This window comes from Limanda limanda, chromosome 17 (assembly GCF_963576545.1).
Source record: "Limanda limanda chromosome 17, fLimLim1.1, whole genome shotgun sequence".
NCBI classification, from domain to species: domain Eukaryota; kingdom Metazoa; phylum Chordata; class Actinopteri; order Pleuronectiformes; family Pleuronectidae; genus Limanda; species Limanda limanda.
In genome coordinates, this window is record NC_083652.1 from 12,932,790 (window position 1) to 12,952,411 (window position 19,622).

Sequence of the window (19,622 nt, forward strand, 5' to 3'; positions counted from 1 at the left end):
AACAAGTGAACATATAAAACCATTTCCCATAAAGTTAATCATTACATTTTAAGGTTAAACATGCTTTAAGGTTATGGTTAGGTTAAGGTTTAAGTTTCGGTTTAGGTTAAGGTTAAGGTTAGGACAAGGGTTAGGTATTAACTATGATTGTGTGTGCGTTTGTGTGTGTGTTTGTGTGTGTGTGTGTGCGTGTGTGTGTGTGTGTGTGTGTGTGTGTGTGTGTGTGCGTGCGGGCGTGCGTGCGTGTGTGTGTGTGTTTGTGTGTTTGTGTGTATTGTGCCTTCATCCATCAGACTCATTAATGGTTGATCTATTTATTTTAACACAAAGTTTTGTGTATTTAATACTTTAACTCTTATAAATGGTGTTTTCCTGTGTTGTCATATATATCTTGTATCTTGTTGGGATATATTTGAACAATGTCTTTACACAAGTTAATTTCCTAATGGATAAATAAAGATGTTTGAATTTGTCGGCTGCAAATTGACGAATACTGTAGTTGAGTGTAAAGAGTGAAAAGTCTGACCCTGTGTTAGCCTCAGTTGATCCGACCTGCCTCTAATAATATCGTCTCAGATCCCCCCCCCCCCCCCCTGTTGCCTTCCTCGTTGTATTTTTATCAGCTGGTAGTTCGGTTTATTTTCCCGACAACCAATTTCAAAGATAGCATCTGGATTTCAGCGCGGCACACGGCCCCTCTGGAGGCGGACCCCTGATCAGTCTCTAAACAACCTTTACAACCAGCAGCCGTTACTCCGGGGGGGGTGGGGGGGGGGTCACTATCTGTCAGATGACTGAGGCCTAATCAGAACCACATGTCAGCGAGGCCTGTGACCCGTCCAACGCTTTCTCACCAAACGTCCACATTGCCGACGGCTCCTGTTCACGCCCGGCCGACGCCTCAGACCCGGACATGGCTTCCTGAGAAGTGATAAGAGCGACGCGGCCTGGACCAGTGCGCCTGGACGCTGCTTTGTTATCGCCACGTAGAAAAGATAGCGATGTAATCCGTTAGCAAGTATGTGAAGGAGCTGAATCCTCGCCTCTTTCATTCCTAACCTTACATTGCACGTTTCAAATGAAGCAGACACGAGATCAGCCGGGGTGGAGAACTCCCTCTTTGGCAGTCCTGAGGTTACGTGGGAGAACTGCACAACCCCCCCCCCCCCCACAGAGGAATGAGTGAGAGAGCTTTGTGATTGTGCGTGCCCGTTGGAGCGCCGAGCCGCAGGAAGGTCGGGTCTCGGCCTTGCGCTCGCCCTCTGCAAAGCTCACACGCTTTTCAGGAGAATGGACTCAGGGTTTGAAATGGTGGTGAACTGTAATAAAGGACTCTCCTGATTTCCCAGACGCACAAATGCACAAACGCACACGCCCTCCACTTCCCTCTCTCCCCCCCTTCAGAAATTTCTAAACCTCCTTTCAGCTCCTGTTTGGGAGCGGAGGTCATGGCCGAGCTGCCAGCCTGGGAACCGGCGGCAGCCAGATCAGGACCAGGAGCCGCAGATCCGTGGAATAGTAAACACACAGAGCGAGTGTGTGTGTCAACAGAGACGTCTTAGAGAGAAAGTGTGTTTCAGTTTGGCCCGGTGAGCCTGGTGTAAAAGCACAGCTGCGGTGATATGATGACTTAATGCACTCTCAAGTAACTGACGCCTCCACAGGGCTGATAGCGTGAGAGCAGAGGAATCCAGACCCGGAACATCACGCCCTTTCAGGCACAGACACTTGATAACTGAAGGAATAATAAAGAAAAGTAGAATGGCCCTAAGAGTGCAAACCTCCACAAGCTGCACCACATTTTTTTTTTTTACTTATTTTTATTTACTTTTCAACAAAACAATATGCATTTTCAGATATTTTACTTTCTTTGTCCATTTTTCAACTGTATACAATATTGTTCTACATGGTATTCAAGTACAGTGAACAATGCATAGAAAGAACATAAAACAGTGCTCACTCCAAAAGAAAAAGAGGGGGGGTTAAGAATAAGAATAAATGGTTGATTACATACATAATTTATTAAATAAAAAAGGAGAAAGAACAAAGAAAAAACAAGTAAAATGAAAATAAAACCAGGGTTAAAGAAATAGTAATTGTCGCTGCAGCACATTTTATACAGATTTCTTTTAATTTTGTGTTTTGAAACGTGCTTTTTAAATAAACCCTGCTTACCTTTTTGTATTTCTCTGTTTGCAATGTGTTGTGTTTGTGAGATTTTCCCTTAAGGAAAAATAAAGGTCTTGAATCTACACTGAAAACATTTGTATGCAATGTTTTTGCTGGTTTTTATTACACTACAGTATAAAAGGCTTTGAAGAAAACTTGTTTATTGTTCTGTAAAGCTGGTGCAGAAGGTTGTTCTCTTAGTTCTGTGCCCCCCCCCCCCCCGGCTCTATCTTCCCCCTCTTCTTTTATCTCAGTCCGAGGTCAGCCTCCTCCTCTCTCTGAGAAAGTTGCGTGTATGAAAGAATAAAGACGAGGCTTTCCCAGGGGTTATGTTCAGGTCACTGCTTTTCGCCCGATTTACAACATCCCTTCATTGCCAAAGAAAAGTGGAAAATCGTGCTGACGCTGCACTTTACAGACGCCGACGCCGACGCTTTTCTCTGTTGTTATTTACAGTGTTAGCTGATTCTCACAGCGGCTCCTGTGTGATGGATCTCTGCTGAATGTGACAATATGACAACTCTTGTGTTTATGGGATGTGCTCCTCCTCTGTGCTGCAGGGCCCCGGGGGAGCTGAGGAGGCGCCGTCTTCAGACCCGTCCCCGTCCCAGTCCCAGTCCCAGCAGCCACGTGTCCAGCACAGCTTCGTCCAGGAACACTTCCAGGCCCAGTACAAGTGAGTGTCCTCTCTCACACCTGCAAGAACTCGAGTCAGTTAGAAACCAATCAGCAGGGTTTGTGAGCTTAGTACTCCACAGTTATCTTGTTTTTGTTTTTTTGTTGGTTTGTAAACAAGACTACACAGAAACAACTGAGCAAATTTCCACCAAACTTGTGAAAGGATTGCGGGATAAGTCAGAATAGAAACGGTTAAAGTTTTGTGCCGATCCGTGAATCTGACATTAATGTCAAAAAGATTCTTTCCACATTTTCACCAGTTTCCAAGGGAAGAATATTAAAACATGCACATTTATATCTATTGCAACATCCACACTAATATGTTTTTGGTGTCTTCCCTGGATTCGCCCGGTTTCCACGTTACTCTGAAGGTTTAGAGAAAATTGGAAACGCTTCTGGCCCTGTTTTACTTTGAAAACTCCCGTGCTGCGTTTTACTCTGGAAGGGCAGAGATTGTTTAAGGTGAATGTTGGACCATGGAGGAGGAATGAACTCCACTGAGTGACGTTCTATTATTAGCATGTTACATCCCACTGCCATGTTGTCAGATCACATCTCACTGCCCACCCACTCTTCTTGAGGCTCCATCGGTTAGATCAGGGTGTAATTGCCTGATTCAGCCACTATAACAAGGATGTCAATATGTATTTTACACAGAGGTCCTCAGAGACACACATGCCAGGTTAGTAAGAATAGTAAATCTCAGTAATTACGGAGCAGGCAAACTGCCCCGGTGCTCCAACCCCCCCAGAGCCTCTTAGGGGAATAGAAATCCTTTCCTGCGCAAGTACTTATTTACAGCTTAGCTCTTGTGCCGGGGTGAAATAATTGAGGCTGTTGGCTGTGCCAGCGGTGAGGTGTTTCCACTGTTGTTGATTCTGAAGTGTTTCTCCAGCAGACTGGTTACAGGCGCTTCTCACCACACTGTGCTGTCAGCTGTCCTCATGCAGCTGGACGTCCTCACTGCTCCCATCAGTCAGGCATCAAGTCCCAGATAAACATAATGTCCACATCTGTCAGCTGCAGCCTCCTGGGAGACGAGCTTCATTCAGACACTCGCAAACTCATCTGTGTCCGAGAGGAAAGAGAGAAATATTTCTGTTTTTTGTGGGTTTTTCTTTGTCATTAGTGAGTCCTCCTCAAGCACGTACATATATATTGTCACTTTTTGTATAGTTTGTGTGCTGGACGTTGTTTGCAGAGCTCGCAGGTTCAGAGTGAAGCTAGAAAACTCTGTGTTCATCCCACCTGGTTTTTCTGCACTGAAGATTTTTATAGGTTTCACAAAAAGAATTTGCTTTATTACTGTTCACGCGTACTCAGCCAATTACCTGTAGTTTCTGTGTCCCACAAACTGACCAATAATCACAGGTCATCACAAAAATCTGATCTGGTTCCGTTAATACAACTCCTCAATAAGCCGTCCCTCCCTGCAGACCGAAGCACTAACGTCTTGTTTGTCGCTCCCTTCCTCCGTCGGCTCATTCCTCAGAAAGTTGTCGTCTCAGTGTGACACATCTGTCAGGGCGCATCTCTTAATTGCCGCCGTCGCTGCTGAGCGTTTCAGATGTAAGACCTTCGGGTGTGTCTTGGCAGGAAGCAGCAGGGAGAATGTGTTCCTGTTAGAAAGCTGCGACCCTGAGTGCGACTCTACGGACGGAAACATATAAACAATCTGAGTTTAACTCTGTGAAACCTGCAGACAGGAGGACTCCCAAGGGCGTGAGAGGTTTCTAAGGGAGATGGATTCTCTGTTATCATCGCTGGGATCGATCTTTTGAATTAATATCTCTCGACTCTCGTCTGAGTCCTGAGCTTCCACCACTGACTTGAACGTTTACAATGCGCTGTCTGATGGGATCCAGCATCCAGAGGTGACTGACTGGAGAGTTATTCTTGTAATGGCCTCCGTTTGTCACTGTGAGTCATCGCAGCCGCTAATCAGCCTCAGACGAGTTCACTCACAAGCAGCACGAGTCATCAGATCTAAACTTGTGTTGTGTGTCATCACGTGCTGAGGATTGTTAATCAGATTAGGTATCGTTTAGGGGGTTTTCTACATCTTTCTACATCTGGTAAATCAAAACTTTTAGAATGAAACCGGTGGCTTAATGGTGACAGAATTGATATTTTTTTATTAAGAGAACAGTTTAAACTTTACTTTACTTTAAATGTACAAATTTAAATAACTGCAAAACTCCGGACAAATGTACGTTACAAAATCAAATAATGAATAAAACCGAAAACCAACTATAATAATTTAACACAACAACGTGCTTCTCATGGCGTATCACGTAAAAGTTTGTCATCTTCCTCCATTTAAACTGAATCAATTTCAAACTGCTCGTCCCAGTGTCGGAATCTTTTCACGTCAAATTTACGTACACACACAATACATTAAATCGTTTAGCTTTTGGTTTGTTGTTGTGTTGACTAGAGTTTGTTGTTGATTTTGGTATCCAACCCTATTTTTCAGTGGCGTGCAAAACACAGCTCGTATATCAGCTTCACCGCTAAGATCTGGATTCATCCTTGGTCTATTAATCTGTTGCTCTTGTCGCTCTTGATGAAACCCGAGTTGCATTGGAGCTGTGATCTTTGTGCAGACGTGGATTCGAGACACATGTGGGTGAGACAGTGGACTCTGCTCTGAACTCGTCCGTCTGTCCAGCGTTGTTCCTTCTAGAGAAGCCGAGTGACAAGCAGCCGAGCGTTTCAAATAACCACCGAGCAGCAGTTCTCTGGCAGAGCGGCTCGTCTTACTCTTTCTCTTTCCCTCGCTTCTCACCACCTGACCTCTGTGGTGATCACACCTGCTGATTGGTTATGATTTGCAGGGCCGGATCGAGTTCATACAGGCCCAATACTGGCTCTGTTTATTATGTGTATATTACATTTTCAGTTAGAGAATTATGAGGCACACATTATGGTTTATGCCTTTTCCATCTCGTGGTGAGTAAACCTCCTTTCATCCCCGAGACTCACTGAAGAGAATCAGCTGCCAGTCGATGTCTCATTTCCAATCGCAGATCTTTAATCAGCCTTCCTCAGGAAAGAGAATCAGTCCGAGGTGATGTGTCACTCGGGAAGTTTCTCCTGGTGCAAAGCATCAAGCTCCGAGTCTCTTCAGCATGGCTGCGTCCCAGACAGGGGGTGGGGGTGGGGGGGTACATGCCTCTCAACTTTTGCACGCTTCCTCCATTAGAGCATCACCAGAATATCACCTCTTCCTCTGCTCTTCCTTTTCTCTTTTTGAGTGTTTTCCAGCAGTGCGTGGGAGCATCTATGTTTTAGTGCAGCCTGAGTGTGATCTGTATGCAGAGTGCAGCTCACCCGCACTGTTTCCTGGCGAGAATAAGACATCCGTAGGGCAACCACTCCGCTCTGCCAAGACCGAGATGCACTAAGAGCCAGTGTCAGCTGGGCTCGCTTGAATGGAGCTTTATTCCCCTGCCCCCCCCCTTCTAACCCCCCGGGTCTGTCAGGTGCCGTCCTCTGAGGTAAACACGTTTCTACAGTTCATCTACGACTTCATTTCCAATGGTCAACGCACTTTGCACGAGTCTGTCGCCAGTTTATGTGACGTGGTGCATTCCAATATGAAAAACTGACAAAGTTATTTCCCATTTCACACGGCGGGCTGATTTATATCCGTCCTGCTGATAATAAAAGAAATGAGATGAAACTGTAAATCACGACCGTGGCTCTGTTCACCTGTAAATATAAAAGTGTGTTCCCTTGTTTGTCCATAAAAGTTTATCGCACATGTTTCTTCAATATCATTTTTCACTGTTAATTACTGAACTAAACTTTTCTCATTCAAACTGCTGAAAACTTTATAAAACGCCTCAGGACGTGTGTTTGTAAAACATTGATTGACTTGTTGATTGATTGAAGTACAATTGCAGCAATAATTTAAAAAAACTAAACAATTAAAGGAAATATATTTTAAAAAATAGACATTAAAAGAGTTTCATATTCTGCTCAGATGTATTCCTTTCAATATCAAGTTGGATTATTTTTTATTAGCTGCTTTGCTGATACATTTTGTGATTAAATGAGTGGGTGAGCTTTTTGGCATCGTTTTTAACTTTGTTTTTAATTTGTAGAGCGAGTCATCAATCCTTCCACGTAACCCTGGCAACCGCTTTCACAACTCCCCCTGTTTTGGAACTGTTTCCATTCCTGTGGTTGATAATCAAGTAATTCCACTTGTTTAATGACATTTAGTTCTCTTTATATCCAGTGGATAGGCTCCACCCACTCATTCCCCTTATCCATGAAATCAAGAGGTCGATAGAAAACATCTTTTCCAGACTTGTTTGATTATCAAGTATTTACATAAAGTCTAATCCAGGAAAAGTATTGGACAAAATATGTAATGTAGTAGCAGGACAGTTTCTATCAGTCATTAACTTTAATGGCCACATGTGACTCATTGCTCAGTGGAATGAATGATTCTCCTCCTGGGGTGAAAAGAGAGGGAGGAAGAGGAATCTGTCTGAATGGAAACTCCTGGTCTGGGTTCCTTCATTTCCTCTTGTTAAGGATCTGTGTCCTGACGTCACTCAGAGAAACTCCCGGCGTGTCTGAGCTCCGGATCCTGTGATGACGGCTCATCAGCCCGAGAGAAGTGAGGCTGATGCAACCAGACAGAAACCGCTGCTGCAGGTTCCCGTGTGTGTTCACCGCAGGGGTCCACGTCTCCTGCTCGCTGCTGTCACTCGCCCTTCTTACATCACTCACCTTCTCCTCTCTCACCGTCAGATCAAGACGTCTTCATCACTCCTCTGTCGTTCATTTGTGTAACGAGATTAAAACGTCTCCTCCTCCTCTCTCCCGCCGGACGTGACTCAGGAGGACTTTGGGATTAATTGGGGAGTCGGTGTTTGTGTGAAGACTGATGTGACTCTGCTGTGTCCCCCCCTCAGATCCTCGCTGACGTGCCCCCACTGTCTGAAACAGAGCAACACCTTCGACCCTTTCCTCTGCATCTCACTCCCGCTTCCTCTGCGCCAGACCAGGTGAGCACGAACGACTCAACTCCATCACCTGTCAAACCAGTGTAATAAACAGTATAAACATATAATATCAGTGATTTTTAGGATCCCTGACTATTATAACACAGCTCACTTTGATAGTAACCTCCACCAAGGCCCAGAGGTCTCCAAATGAAACCACATTTAAATTCACTAGAACCCGATTTGGATTTGGATTCACTCTGAATTGCATAAACTAATAAATATCAGTTTAAAATACAGGGATTATTCTCTGAGAAACCAATGTGGATATTGGAAAAACACCATCTCACATGTGTAGACGACTTTCCGGGTCCCACTCTTTCATACAGTGCAGCATATTGGGGCATTTCTCAACATGAGTCCGACCTGTTTAGGGTATAAATAGTGTTGAGTCACTCTAACATCAGCTCCCATCAATCCAGATGTTTTAAAAAAGGTTCCTGGACACCACATTTTGGAAAAAATCATTTAGTAGGGGAGCTTTGTGTTCTTGTCAACAGGTAATTGATATATTCACATTTGTTTTTTTTGTAATGAATTAAACAAACAAGATTAAAAATGTAAATTTAGCTGCTGTCATGCACTGAAGACATTTTCCAGAGGAGCTGTGCATGAGAAGGCAAATATCTGTTTCTCTGGACATGTTCACAAATCATTTCCTCCCGCTCATGTCTGAAAACTGCTTTGATGTGCTTCTCTCCCTCACTGCTGAAGTGTCTCATGTTACATATTGAACAGACAGATAAGGTATCGACCTTTTATCCCTCAGCATAAAGCAAATAAACCTGTTTACCCAGATGTGAAGCTGTTGCTTTAACGTGAACATTGATGGGAAGAGTTATCTCAGACTAAATTGTACCTTCTACTACACAGAGGTGTCGCTCTCAAGATTCACCAGAGATTCTCTCTCGCCAGATATTGACGTCCTTTCAGTTTTCAGTCTTTTAAAGTTCAGCCAACGTCCCGTCTAATTTGGGAAATGATTTTTTGACGGCGTTCCAAGTGAAGAGCAGTTAGTTCCCATCCTTTTATTTCAGAGTGTGTGAGGAGAAACACACACAGAACAGATGGATTGTCCTTTTTAAAGCATTGTTTTATTTCTCTGTGTGAAGAGATCAGCTCACGTTCTGTTTGTTAGCAAACCAACATTGGCTTTGCCCGGTTATCCAAACACCTCCTGTCCCTTGGCAGTCACATGCACTTTGCATGTTGCATGGGTTTTGTTTACACTTCTTTGTTTATGCAACAGGGACGTTTTTTGTGTGAGAATATTCTCTCTCAGTAATATCAGCAATGAATCAAACTCATGAACTCAGCGACTCGTTATCGGTCGAGATGCCTAACACAAGCACATTAACAGAAAACACACAAATGCAAAAGCCACAACACAAAAAGCAGAAGCCAGCGGACACACAACCATAAGTGAGTGACAACAGATACAGACAACAGGAGACTTACTTCCTGCAGTTGAATGAGATCGTCTCATTTCCAGCAGTGACCAAGTTTCTGGGTTTTCAGCATTTAAATCGTCTCACTTGACTCAACATCCAGGACCTGACCTGGTTTCTCTGCTTGTTTCGTTGTTACTCTCTTCTGTTGTGGTTGTGTTTCCACTGTGTGGCTTTTGCATTCGTGTTTTCCGTTGTTGCGCTTGTGTGAGAATATTGTTTTCTGTTTATTTGAAAACTGTAATCAACATAAATTGAGGATTCCTCCTTGAGCAGTGGCTGGATAAGTGCTACCAATTTACTGTTCCTCTTTCTTTTGAAGTCTCCAGCCCCCCCACCTCTACCCAGATCAGTGGAGCAGGACCAAACATGTTGGTTTGTAAACGGATCAAAAAAACAATCGCACATAACAAGAACCAGTGGAATTATGCAGATATCTCCTGTTAATGCAGAATTCTCAGACTCCTGTTCGTTATAAGACTTCAAAGTGCTGCTGCTGGTTTATGGATGTTTTTACTGCTCAGGGCTAAAATACATTTGTGAGATGCTTGAAGAATATAAAGGTCTCTCAGATCCAAAGCTAAAGCTAATAGCTCGGCCTAAAGGGAGGTGAATGCGTATGGAAGCATAGTTCAGGTACATATAGAAGATGTGGTTTGAAAGATAAGAACATTTACACAAAACACACACAGACTCACACTAAAGGACAGTTCATGGTTTTTGTGTCTGCGTGAAGCAAAGGTCTATGTGATGGATATTACATCATCCACCTGTAACTTCTTATTTGAGACCAGGCAGACTTAACTGCACAATCTCCTTAAATAAAATGAAATCAATGTACCACCAACAAGATATTCTCTAATAATAATCATCGTTTAAAATCAAATCAAATAAAAAATGCAATTAAACTAAAAACAGGCATAAAAACTGAAAAGAAAGAAAGTGCAAGATCTAGTTAAAGGCTGAAGTAAAGAGAAATGTTTTAAGTTTTCTTTTAAAGACATTTATTCAACTAGCTTCTCTTTGTATGTTTTATGCAGTTTAGTTCTGACCTGTAATCTCACACAGTTAAAACTATTTAATCTCTTTTCACTGGAGTTTTTAAGTGGAATTCTGATATTTTGACACATGTTTAAACAGGAGCTTTACCCGTCGTCCTTGTCTGGAGAGCAGAGGTTATTCTAAGTCTTGTGCAGCGGACGTCTTTCTGGGGAAACGGCTTATTGTGATTTTGTTATTTCATTTTTTATCTTTTAGAGGAAACTTAATGATATTTGATGAATTAAGTTGAGCGCTACGTTATCTAAATGATTCACGTGTCCTTGAGTTACCGTTTTGCGGCCGTGACAGTTTCCTTGTGCTTGGTAAAATGTTTTATCCTCTCACCTAATTTGATATTTTTTATATTATATTCAAGTGCACATAAATAACAGAACCTCTCCTGCCACCACCCGCTCGTATCTCGGTGTAATTGCTCTTGGCCCCGGCACATTCAGATACTCCACAGGTTCCTGATAGTGTTCGTCAGTGGGCCGTTACTCACTGAAACCATTACATCCCAGTCAGCGCTGACTGGAGAGGTCGGAGCCAAGCGCTCCCTTGTTTTTAAAAATGCAATAGAGATTCCATTATTTTGCACACATAAAAACTCCTAATGATCTATTATTAATGTTAAAATGTATTGAGTTATTCATGAAAGTCTTCTTTTGTCCCGTCCCGACCGTAAAGAGGAGGCTGCAGGAGCGATGGCACAGATAAATCTAAATAGAGGCCGTTCTATTTCCCACCCTCCCCCTGATTGTGTGTTCTCTTGTGTGTGTGTGTGTGTGTGTGTTGCAGGCCGCTGTGTGTGACGCTGGTGTTCAGCACCAAAGGGCAGCGGTACCTCCGCACCGGGCTGGCTGTGCCGCTGTTCGGCTCGGTGGCCTCTCTGAGGAGGGTGGTGGCCGACGAGGGGAAGATCTCTCCGGACCAGGTAACGTGAAGACACAGAGAGGAGCCTGATGTGTGTGATCGTAGTCTGACCTGTGTGAGAGTAGGACTTATTGGTTTTATATTCAGGTATTTGTAGCACTCTCACTCAAAACCCTTTGCTGCTCTACCCCATCAGAAGCCAGATCACTGGTCATTATGGAGCAGCAAAGTCAAGGATGTCAAGTTTTACAGGTTATGGGAACATAATTGATAGAAATGATAAAAACAAAATAGTCTTCGCCCTGTTTCTTGAAGCTGGAGTTCAGGAGAAGGGTTTATTAGAGATCTGAACATTCAGTCACGATCTCTAAATAAAAGACCACACGTGAGATAAAAAAAATGCTCTGATATATAAAAAATTATGTATTTTGTCCACTAAACGTGTGGTGAAACATAAAATGTTTTATCATAAATTATTATTTTCAGCATAACAGCATAATTAAGCATAATCCTGCTAAAGAACACAGAAGACAACATAACGTCCTTGTGCTAAAAATGTGAAACTGTAAAACTATTGGTGTTTCATAAGATTCAAATTAGTTATATTATAAGGAAATCAACAATTAATGTCTCTCTCTCCCTCTCTCTCTCCAGGTGATCCTGACGGAGGTTTACTCCACGGGATTCCAACGCTCCTTCTTCGACGAGGACGATCTAACAAGCATCGCAGAGAATGATGTCATCTACGCCTTCCAGGCTCCGCCCCTCTACATCAGAGGAGGCTCGGCTCGGATCTCAGGTACCTGAAGTCGAGGCCAAACAAACACTCAACGCTATTTATAGAACACACACTCGTCTTTGTAGATAGCTCGACGGTGGCACCACATTAATATTTCTCCTTCTGGAATGCGGATGTGCTCACAGATCTGTAAACAAACCAGTGTTATTAGGGTATTATTGCTTAATGAAACCCTCGGGGGTGCCCCTCTCGCTGCACGGGGGCCCTGGGGGGGGCACATTAAAAAGAATACAGCTTCCTGCAGAGCTCGGTGAATCACATCTCGCCTCATGTCTGTATTTCATCTCTGTGTCAGTGATGTAAAACACGAGCTCAGAGGAACAGAACAACAGCCTCTTGTTTCTCACTCGGTGCCGTGTTCACACCGCCGCTCCATTTGGAGAATGTGACTTTTAGTGCTTTAATTTATGTTGCTCAACGGCCACACAAAGCCTGGCTGCCTCAGAGGGAAACCCCCCCCGGCCCTCGCCACAATCACCACCTCGTTCTCTCTACAATCGTCTGGTCTGGTTCTGACCGGCTCGGCCTCCTGGGCTTGATTACGGAGGTTCTACAGCACCACAGATTGTCCTGTGAGACTCATTGCCGTATTTTTAAAGGAACTTTAATTTGTCATCTGAAGTCTCCTCCCACTCCCATTATGTTTTTGGGTTGTCTGTCCGTCTCGTTCTTGTGATATCTCAACAACACCTCGAGGGATTTTATTTAAATTTTATTCAAACATTCAGTTGGACTCAAGTTTGACCTGATTAGAATTTGGTGGTCACACGTCAAAGGTCAAGGTCCCTGTGACCTCAAAACAAACTTTTTCTTAAATAAATCCTTTAAAATTTAGCATAAATGTTCATTGATGCTCTTAGACATGCACTGAACTCCGGATAAACTCCAGACATTCTCCAGAGGGGCTGAGTGTGAAAGTGTCTGAGTGAGAAGGACTTTCTCTGGAATCAAGAGCTTTTGGTGATCAGAGCCGACGCATGATATCTCAAATCTGTCTTCGATCATTTCTTCACATGTTGACCAGTTGTCACTTGAATTTAAAGATGAATGGATTTCAAGGTCAAAGGTCGCGGTGACCTCATACGAGTCTGTAGACTGAAACTGGGATTAGAACCACAGGCTGATGATTCTAGTTCCTCCTCCTGTAACATTTCTTAAGGTCAACACCAGCGTGTTCTGCTCCTTAATGTATAAAAATATCCCACCACCTTCCCTTTAATTACCTACACACATAAATTTAAATTAAAATCCTTTATTTTTATTTCACTTACTAGAAGACAAGTACATCCGCAGCACATAAATATCCTCGGCCTAACTGTGATTAATGACGACTATAAAATCAAAATAGCATGTGTGTAAAAAATAAATGTTGCACTGTTCTTTACTCGGTCTGGCACCGTAAATTAAATCCTATGCCTCTGCTGCCGCGGCTAAATTTAAACGTCCTTCTGACCTCTAATCAATTTTCTATACATTTGTAAATGAAAGAAACAGTTTATTTCTTGCAGGTGAGATAGGAGACGGGATAATAATAATAAACTCCAGTCAGAGATCTCATTAGAGCTCAGTCTGGTATCTGAAGCGTTTTGTGTGCAGTGAATTAAGGAGAAGGTATCAATGTGGATTTTGTTGTCAGGCGTTGAATGCGTGGTGAGAACTGAGCGTGGTGTGGTTTTATGACGCTTCACCTTGAGGGTCCGATTCCCTCGATCAAACCAAACCCACTGATTGATTAGAATTCGGCTGGCGACGGTTACTCAGATTTAAAAGCTCCTGATGTGAGAGGCTGTTCCCAGGGCTGAGAGAAGAGCGGCTCAGTGTCTGTGATGTACATGAAAAGAAATTAACCTTTTGATCATGTCAAAAGTAAATCAGGGGTGACCTTCCTAATCTCCCTGCTGTATAGTTCTCATATGAATTAAATATCTCCCCTCTCCTCTGTTCTGTAAAGTCAACATTTCATTCTTTTCCTGGCACTTTGTTCGTCTTGATTTCTTCAGCATAACTTGAGTTATTAGTTTAACATTTTGCAGAACATATCCGTGCACGTTCTGCAGGAGAGGAGATTGACGTCCCACTCGATTATGTGCAGTGAATGTTAAATGACAGCCAGTAGCAGATTAGCTTAGTTTAGCATAAAGACTGGAAATAACTCATATTATCACATCTGAACATTCGGGCCCTTTTAAGAAACAGCAGCTTTTAGTTGATCGACTGACTCTCGGCTGCAGACACATTTTAAATCATCACTTCCAGAGCGGTCTGCAGTGTTTTCATGAGCTCACCATCTGCGGTATCAAGTCATTTCCATTAATAATTAATTGTATAAAATCTCAAAGTGCCGCTCACAAGTGTCACCTGAGACAGAGACAGCCTCAGTTTGGGATTTGATGATTCACCGTCACAAATTAATAAGCATGATGTCCCTGTGTGGCGTTCTGGGGCCAAGGGGGACACTTGAATGTGATATCACCTGCCAAATAATATCTGGACACAGAGAATTGACTTTCACATCTAAAGATCCATTTCACATTAAGTAATTGCTGCTGCAAACTCCTCCCTCCTGTTTTATTTCGACCAGTTTTCAGTAAACAAATAATCAAATCTCCATTTGTCATCATATTCTTGTTTATATGTGACAAGCAGGATGACATTGTTATTTGAGCAAAGGGGAATTTCTTTAAATTTGCTATAAATATTCACTTGGACTCAGAGATGAACTGAATAGAATTTAGAGGTCAAAGTTCAAGGTTAACTTGACTTCACAAAACTCTTGTTTGCCTTGTGAACGTGTTAGTTTAAGAACACCTCGAGAGAATCCTTTCAAATTCTGCTCAAATGTTCAGTGGGACGCACGGAGGAACTGGATCGATTTTGGAGGTCAAAGGTCAAAGTTCAAGGTCACTGTGACCTCACAAAGCATTTTTGACCAGTTGTCACTTGGACTCACAGATGAACTGATTAGATTTCAGAGGTCAAAGGTCAGGAAGCAAATGTGAATAGACTGAAACTGCACTGGTTGATGAAGGTTTCGAACCACCGGCCTTTTCATTCCAGTTCATTCCAGCTTTGGGAAATGTTCAATAAAACACAAACATACAAACACACAACTACTCCTATAAATAAAGTTTTAAAATAGAAACATAAGCGTTGACAAGAGCCTTGTAAAAAAGAAACATGTCTAAACAGTTTATTTAATGACATCTACTCAAAAACTTTGATTTAATGAGCGATGATATCTCCTAAATCTTGAAGCACTGGGGCCGGAGGTGACCTTTGGGTTTTACTGCAGATTCACGAGCAAGTTCCACACGGTCTTTAAAAGCAGATTTTCCTCCATAACTCATCCCCACAGTTAGCAGAGGTCGCCGCTCATGTAAATTACAGCACAAGGTTTTATCACTTACTTGATTAAAAGGACAGTAATGAATGTAAAGCTGTGCATTCTTATCATTCCTCTCCTCCTCGGGGTCGAGACACTGCAATCAGAGGTTTAAAGTCGAAGCTTTGGTGGCGTATGTTCAGACTTTGATTAGTTCTGAATCGTCTCGTCCTTCACACGCGACTTTATGTCCTCGCACCCCGATTATTTCTGTACGAGGACGGATGTGTGATCACACCAGCTCGCTGCTGAGCAAAGAGCTCGCTACATGCCCAGCAGAGGCATTTACCATATCTGTGATGAATCAAGTGTAAACAAGAGTGTTTAATGAAAAGTTTGGGGAAGGCACAGCCGCCGCGCTGAATCAATACCTGCTCCTCTGCGTCTGAGAGTCTTATTCCTGTGTGATTTATCACTCGGAGCTTCTGAGGCGCTGACCTGCCAGTTTAAGAACTGACTTTGACATCTGCCTGGCAAGGGGGGTGGGGCGTCACCGCCGACGTCACCGGGGATCTCGGCTTTGTGTCTCTCACTCCTGTGCGTTGGTGGCGAGGGGGAACGGGGGGGGAGAAGGAGCTGCCTGGATCGCTACCAGGACAGGATGTGGAGCAGAAGCTGCATCAGATAATGTCTCCTGCTGAGAAGACACTGGTCCATCTGTCGTCCCCTCTGAATCACTGCTCCCCAAATAGAAAGCTGCGCTATCATCACTTTCTCCTCGCTCCTGGTTAGAGGTGTGAAGGGAAATTATTACACTTTCAGTATTTGAGTATTTCCTCAGCTCCTTGGTGAAGGAAATGCTGCTATGAAGGTTTCTCGTCCACATGCAAACAGCGTTTTAAGTCTGTTTCTAAGTATTTTGTAAACCGAACGTCATGTGGACAGAGGTTTATTTTAAATCTGGGGGTTGAAATGTCCACAGTAGTGAAGACAAGGCCTCATTTGTTTGTTCTCTCTTCCCCTCTTGGTCCCCCCCCCCCCCCCCCCCCCATGCAGGGTACCACCACAGCCTGCCATCGTCTCCGTACTCCACCGGTCCCGAGGGTCAGAGGTTACCGGCGTCTGGGGCCTTGTCCTCAGAGTTCCTGAACCAGGGCGTCCCGCTCAAGATCCTGCTGCTGGTGTGCAACGCTGCCGGGGGGGGGCAACAGACTGTCAGGTAACAGAACATCCTTTGATCCTTCAACCGCAGCTGTTCAATCATAAATCACCAATCAAATCGATCGACAGATCCGAGTTCAGTGATGAATTCAGACTCTTGGCGCCTTTTGTTTATGTTTTTTATTTCATATTTAATCCAATTGTGTTCAAATAAAACCAGGCCAGTTTGATAATGGAGGTTGAAAACTGGGACATACGAGTGTTTTACAGACATTCGTCGGGTCCCGAGACACCAACACTGAAACCAGGACAATCCTGGATGAACTGGGACACACGGTTGCCGTAGTTACGGTGTCAAACTCATCACTTAGGATGTCCTCAAACCCGCGTCTCTTATAAAAGTGAAAATACAAGCTTTTGGCAAAAATAAAGTGTTTTAGCATTGGTATAGTTTTAAGTATTCAGTTATCAGACTTTTTTATTGTGTTCCAACTAAAAGTTCATCTGATGAAATTTGCAAATGTTTTATTTATCTCTCGCTCGCACAGAATAGAAATAAACAGGAGGTTCACCATTGATTCATAAGAGAATGTGTGACAGTGGCCTTAAGGTAGAAAAACTCTGTTTTTCTGCTTCTTTCGCAAAAAAACATTTAATTTTTTATCATTTAAAGAACAATTTGGACATGTTTACTGTAAATTAAGTAGATTTTTATCCCTGAAGGAGACTTGATTGTCCATTCAACAAACAGCCTTTACTCAAAAGTGAGCTCTGTGTACAGTGTTTCAGTCGATATGTATTTTAAACCTGACCTCGCTCAGCACCTCAGGGTCGTGTCAGCGCTCTGTTAGAGAGACGACTCACATCTCACACCCAGCGACTGAGGAATCTGACATGTGGAGCGATACAGAGATTCATTAGACAGCCGTCTCCCTGACAGAGTCCAGAGATCAATACAGGTGAGTTCAGCTGCTCGGCTCCTGTGAGAAACTCCAATTCCACGACTCCCTGACACCTCGTCTCAGTTTCTCCTTCAGACGCTTCTGTCGTCCATCAAACCCCCCCGAACTATCTCTGTCTCATCAAGTGACAGCTGGACGACTTGTGTGGGCCACGATAATGACATCGGAGTCACATACTCTCGCTCTGCTTCTCTGAAGGAAAGCATCACAGGCACATTTCTGAAATTCAGAAGCGTGTGAACAGTGTTGTTGGTTTAGTTCAAGTGTGAAAGTGAGGGATACAGAAGATGGGAATTCAAGAAGTTTCACATTTCATGTGTGAAAACGCAGACGTTCACTGTTTTTGCATTTCTCCTCTCGACAAATTGATCTCATGACATTTCATTTCCTTTGCGCCCTGACGCCGACACTGTGTGAAAATAAATAATCTACTCAGCTCAGAAGTGGGAAATAGACGTTTCTGCATTCTTAGACGGACGTGCAGCTACAGAGCTGCTGATAAAAGGCCTTCGAATTCAAAACAAGTCAACTAACAGCAACAATTAATGTGTTTGGACTGTGGAAGAAAACCCTGCAAACACGGGGAGGACATGCAAACTCCACACAGAGAGAATTTGAATCAGCTCATTGATATTTCATCATGATCTTATGAGAACATTGATGGTCTGAGAATCTGTTTTATAGTTTTAAATCTGCAAATACAAAAGAAAAGCAATGAAAAAGGGAAAATATGCTATTTTTTATTCAATATCCTCATGTTTGTTTTGTTTAATCTACAGTCGTCACTGTGTGTGTCTGTGTGTGTGTGTGTGTGTGTGTGTGTGTGTGTGTGTGTGTCTCTCTGTCGCACATGCTCTCATAAATCTAATAAATTATGAGCGTGCAGTGAAGGGCTGCCCTCAATTAAAGGTGTATAATAATAATAAATGTGTTATGTGATCCGTCATTTGAAGCGCTGCTCGTCCCTCTGCTCATTATCTCCCTCCGTGCCTCCACAGAGACGCTGTAATGAGAATCTGCTCGAAAGCTGATAATGTTCATCGACAATTATTTACATTACAATAGAATAAGATGAGGCCGGTGGGGGATTGCTGTAATATTTGAAATGTTTTATTCCACTGATTTCACTCATTGGTTTCCTTTATTCCCTGTTTAAGGTTTGGTCCTCCGTTTCTGATGAGGGAGGACCGGGCGATTTCCTGGGACCAGCTGCAGCAGAGCATCCTCAGCAAACTTTACTACCTGATGATCAACGGAGCTCAGGCGCAGGTACCGGTGATAAAGTGAATTCATGGGAGAAAAAATGCTGTTTCCTTTCTCTCCCTCTTCAGCAGAATATCAATGCAGCGGCGTCAGGAGCTGCCAGAGATTCATTAACTCTTTAGCCGGCAGACGCTTGAACCCGTGCCCTCCGGTTAATGTCTGTCAGCCAACTGGTAATGACCTGTCCCCGTCCAGTCAGGGGACAAAAATTAACACGAGACAAGAGTTAAACAAAAACGAGCTGTCTCCGTCAATTAAAGCAGTGGGAGACAAACTACAGGGTGGATATAAAAGACCATTTTCATTACGACGGGGGAGATTTATTTTATTCTCATTTCCTGCAACCACAACCAGAACACCCTTTATTTCAAGTTATAGTTCTGCTCTGTGTAATAAATCAATAGAAGTCGCTGCATGGTGCTTGTAAAACGTATGTATTTAATATCTGTGAACCAGCCGGAGGCAGACAGGGGACATGTCTCCTTGCTGTCAGGCTGCCTGGTGCAAATGTTACAAGACATGTTTATTGGCTCGAGCAGAACACGTCCACACACATACAATGTGAGGTGCAGGTCCAAGAGCTGCAGGCCGAGAGGAATCTGTTTCCTGGTGTTGCAGCCGCTGGAGCTCCTCACCAGAGTCAGGTATACTGGTCTGGGACAGGAAGTGGAGTTCTGTAGGTGGTCATGTGGCTCATCTGCGTGTTCGGGCGTGTTAGTGTGGACGGGGATTAAAACTGAGCCTCACTCTCAACCAGAAAACAAATTCAAAATGTTGAACAGTTAATTTAAGAGAGACAGTATCTGAGAAACACAGATTGCTGATTTCAGGTCATTTGTCAGAATATTACATCTTATATATGTCAATGAACATTTAATTTATATG

At 43.3% G+C, this 19,622-nt stretch overlaps 1 protein-coding gene across 1 annotated transcript in view; it reads left to right on the forward strand.

Moving 5' to 3' along the window:
* usp43b (ubiquitin specific peptidase 43b) overlaps positions 1-19,622 on the forward strand; it is a 45,088-nt gene that overhangs the window by 15,106 nt on the left and 10,360 nt on the right. The window contains exons 3-8 of the mRNA XM_061090103.1: positions 2,730-2,845; positions 7,779-7,871; positions 11,156-11,291; positions 11,885-12,029; positions 16,408-16,570; positions 18,632-18,743. Of these exons, the coding sequence (XP_060946086.1) occupies positions 2,730-2,845; positions 7,779-7,871; positions 11,156-11,291; positions 11,885-12,029; positions 16,408-16,570; positions 18,632-18,743 (765 nt within the window). The remainder of the gene's footprint in view (positions 1-2,729; positions 2,846-7,778; positions 7,872-11,155; positions 11,292-11,884; positions 12,030-16,407; positions 16,571-18,631; positions 18,744-19,622) is intronic.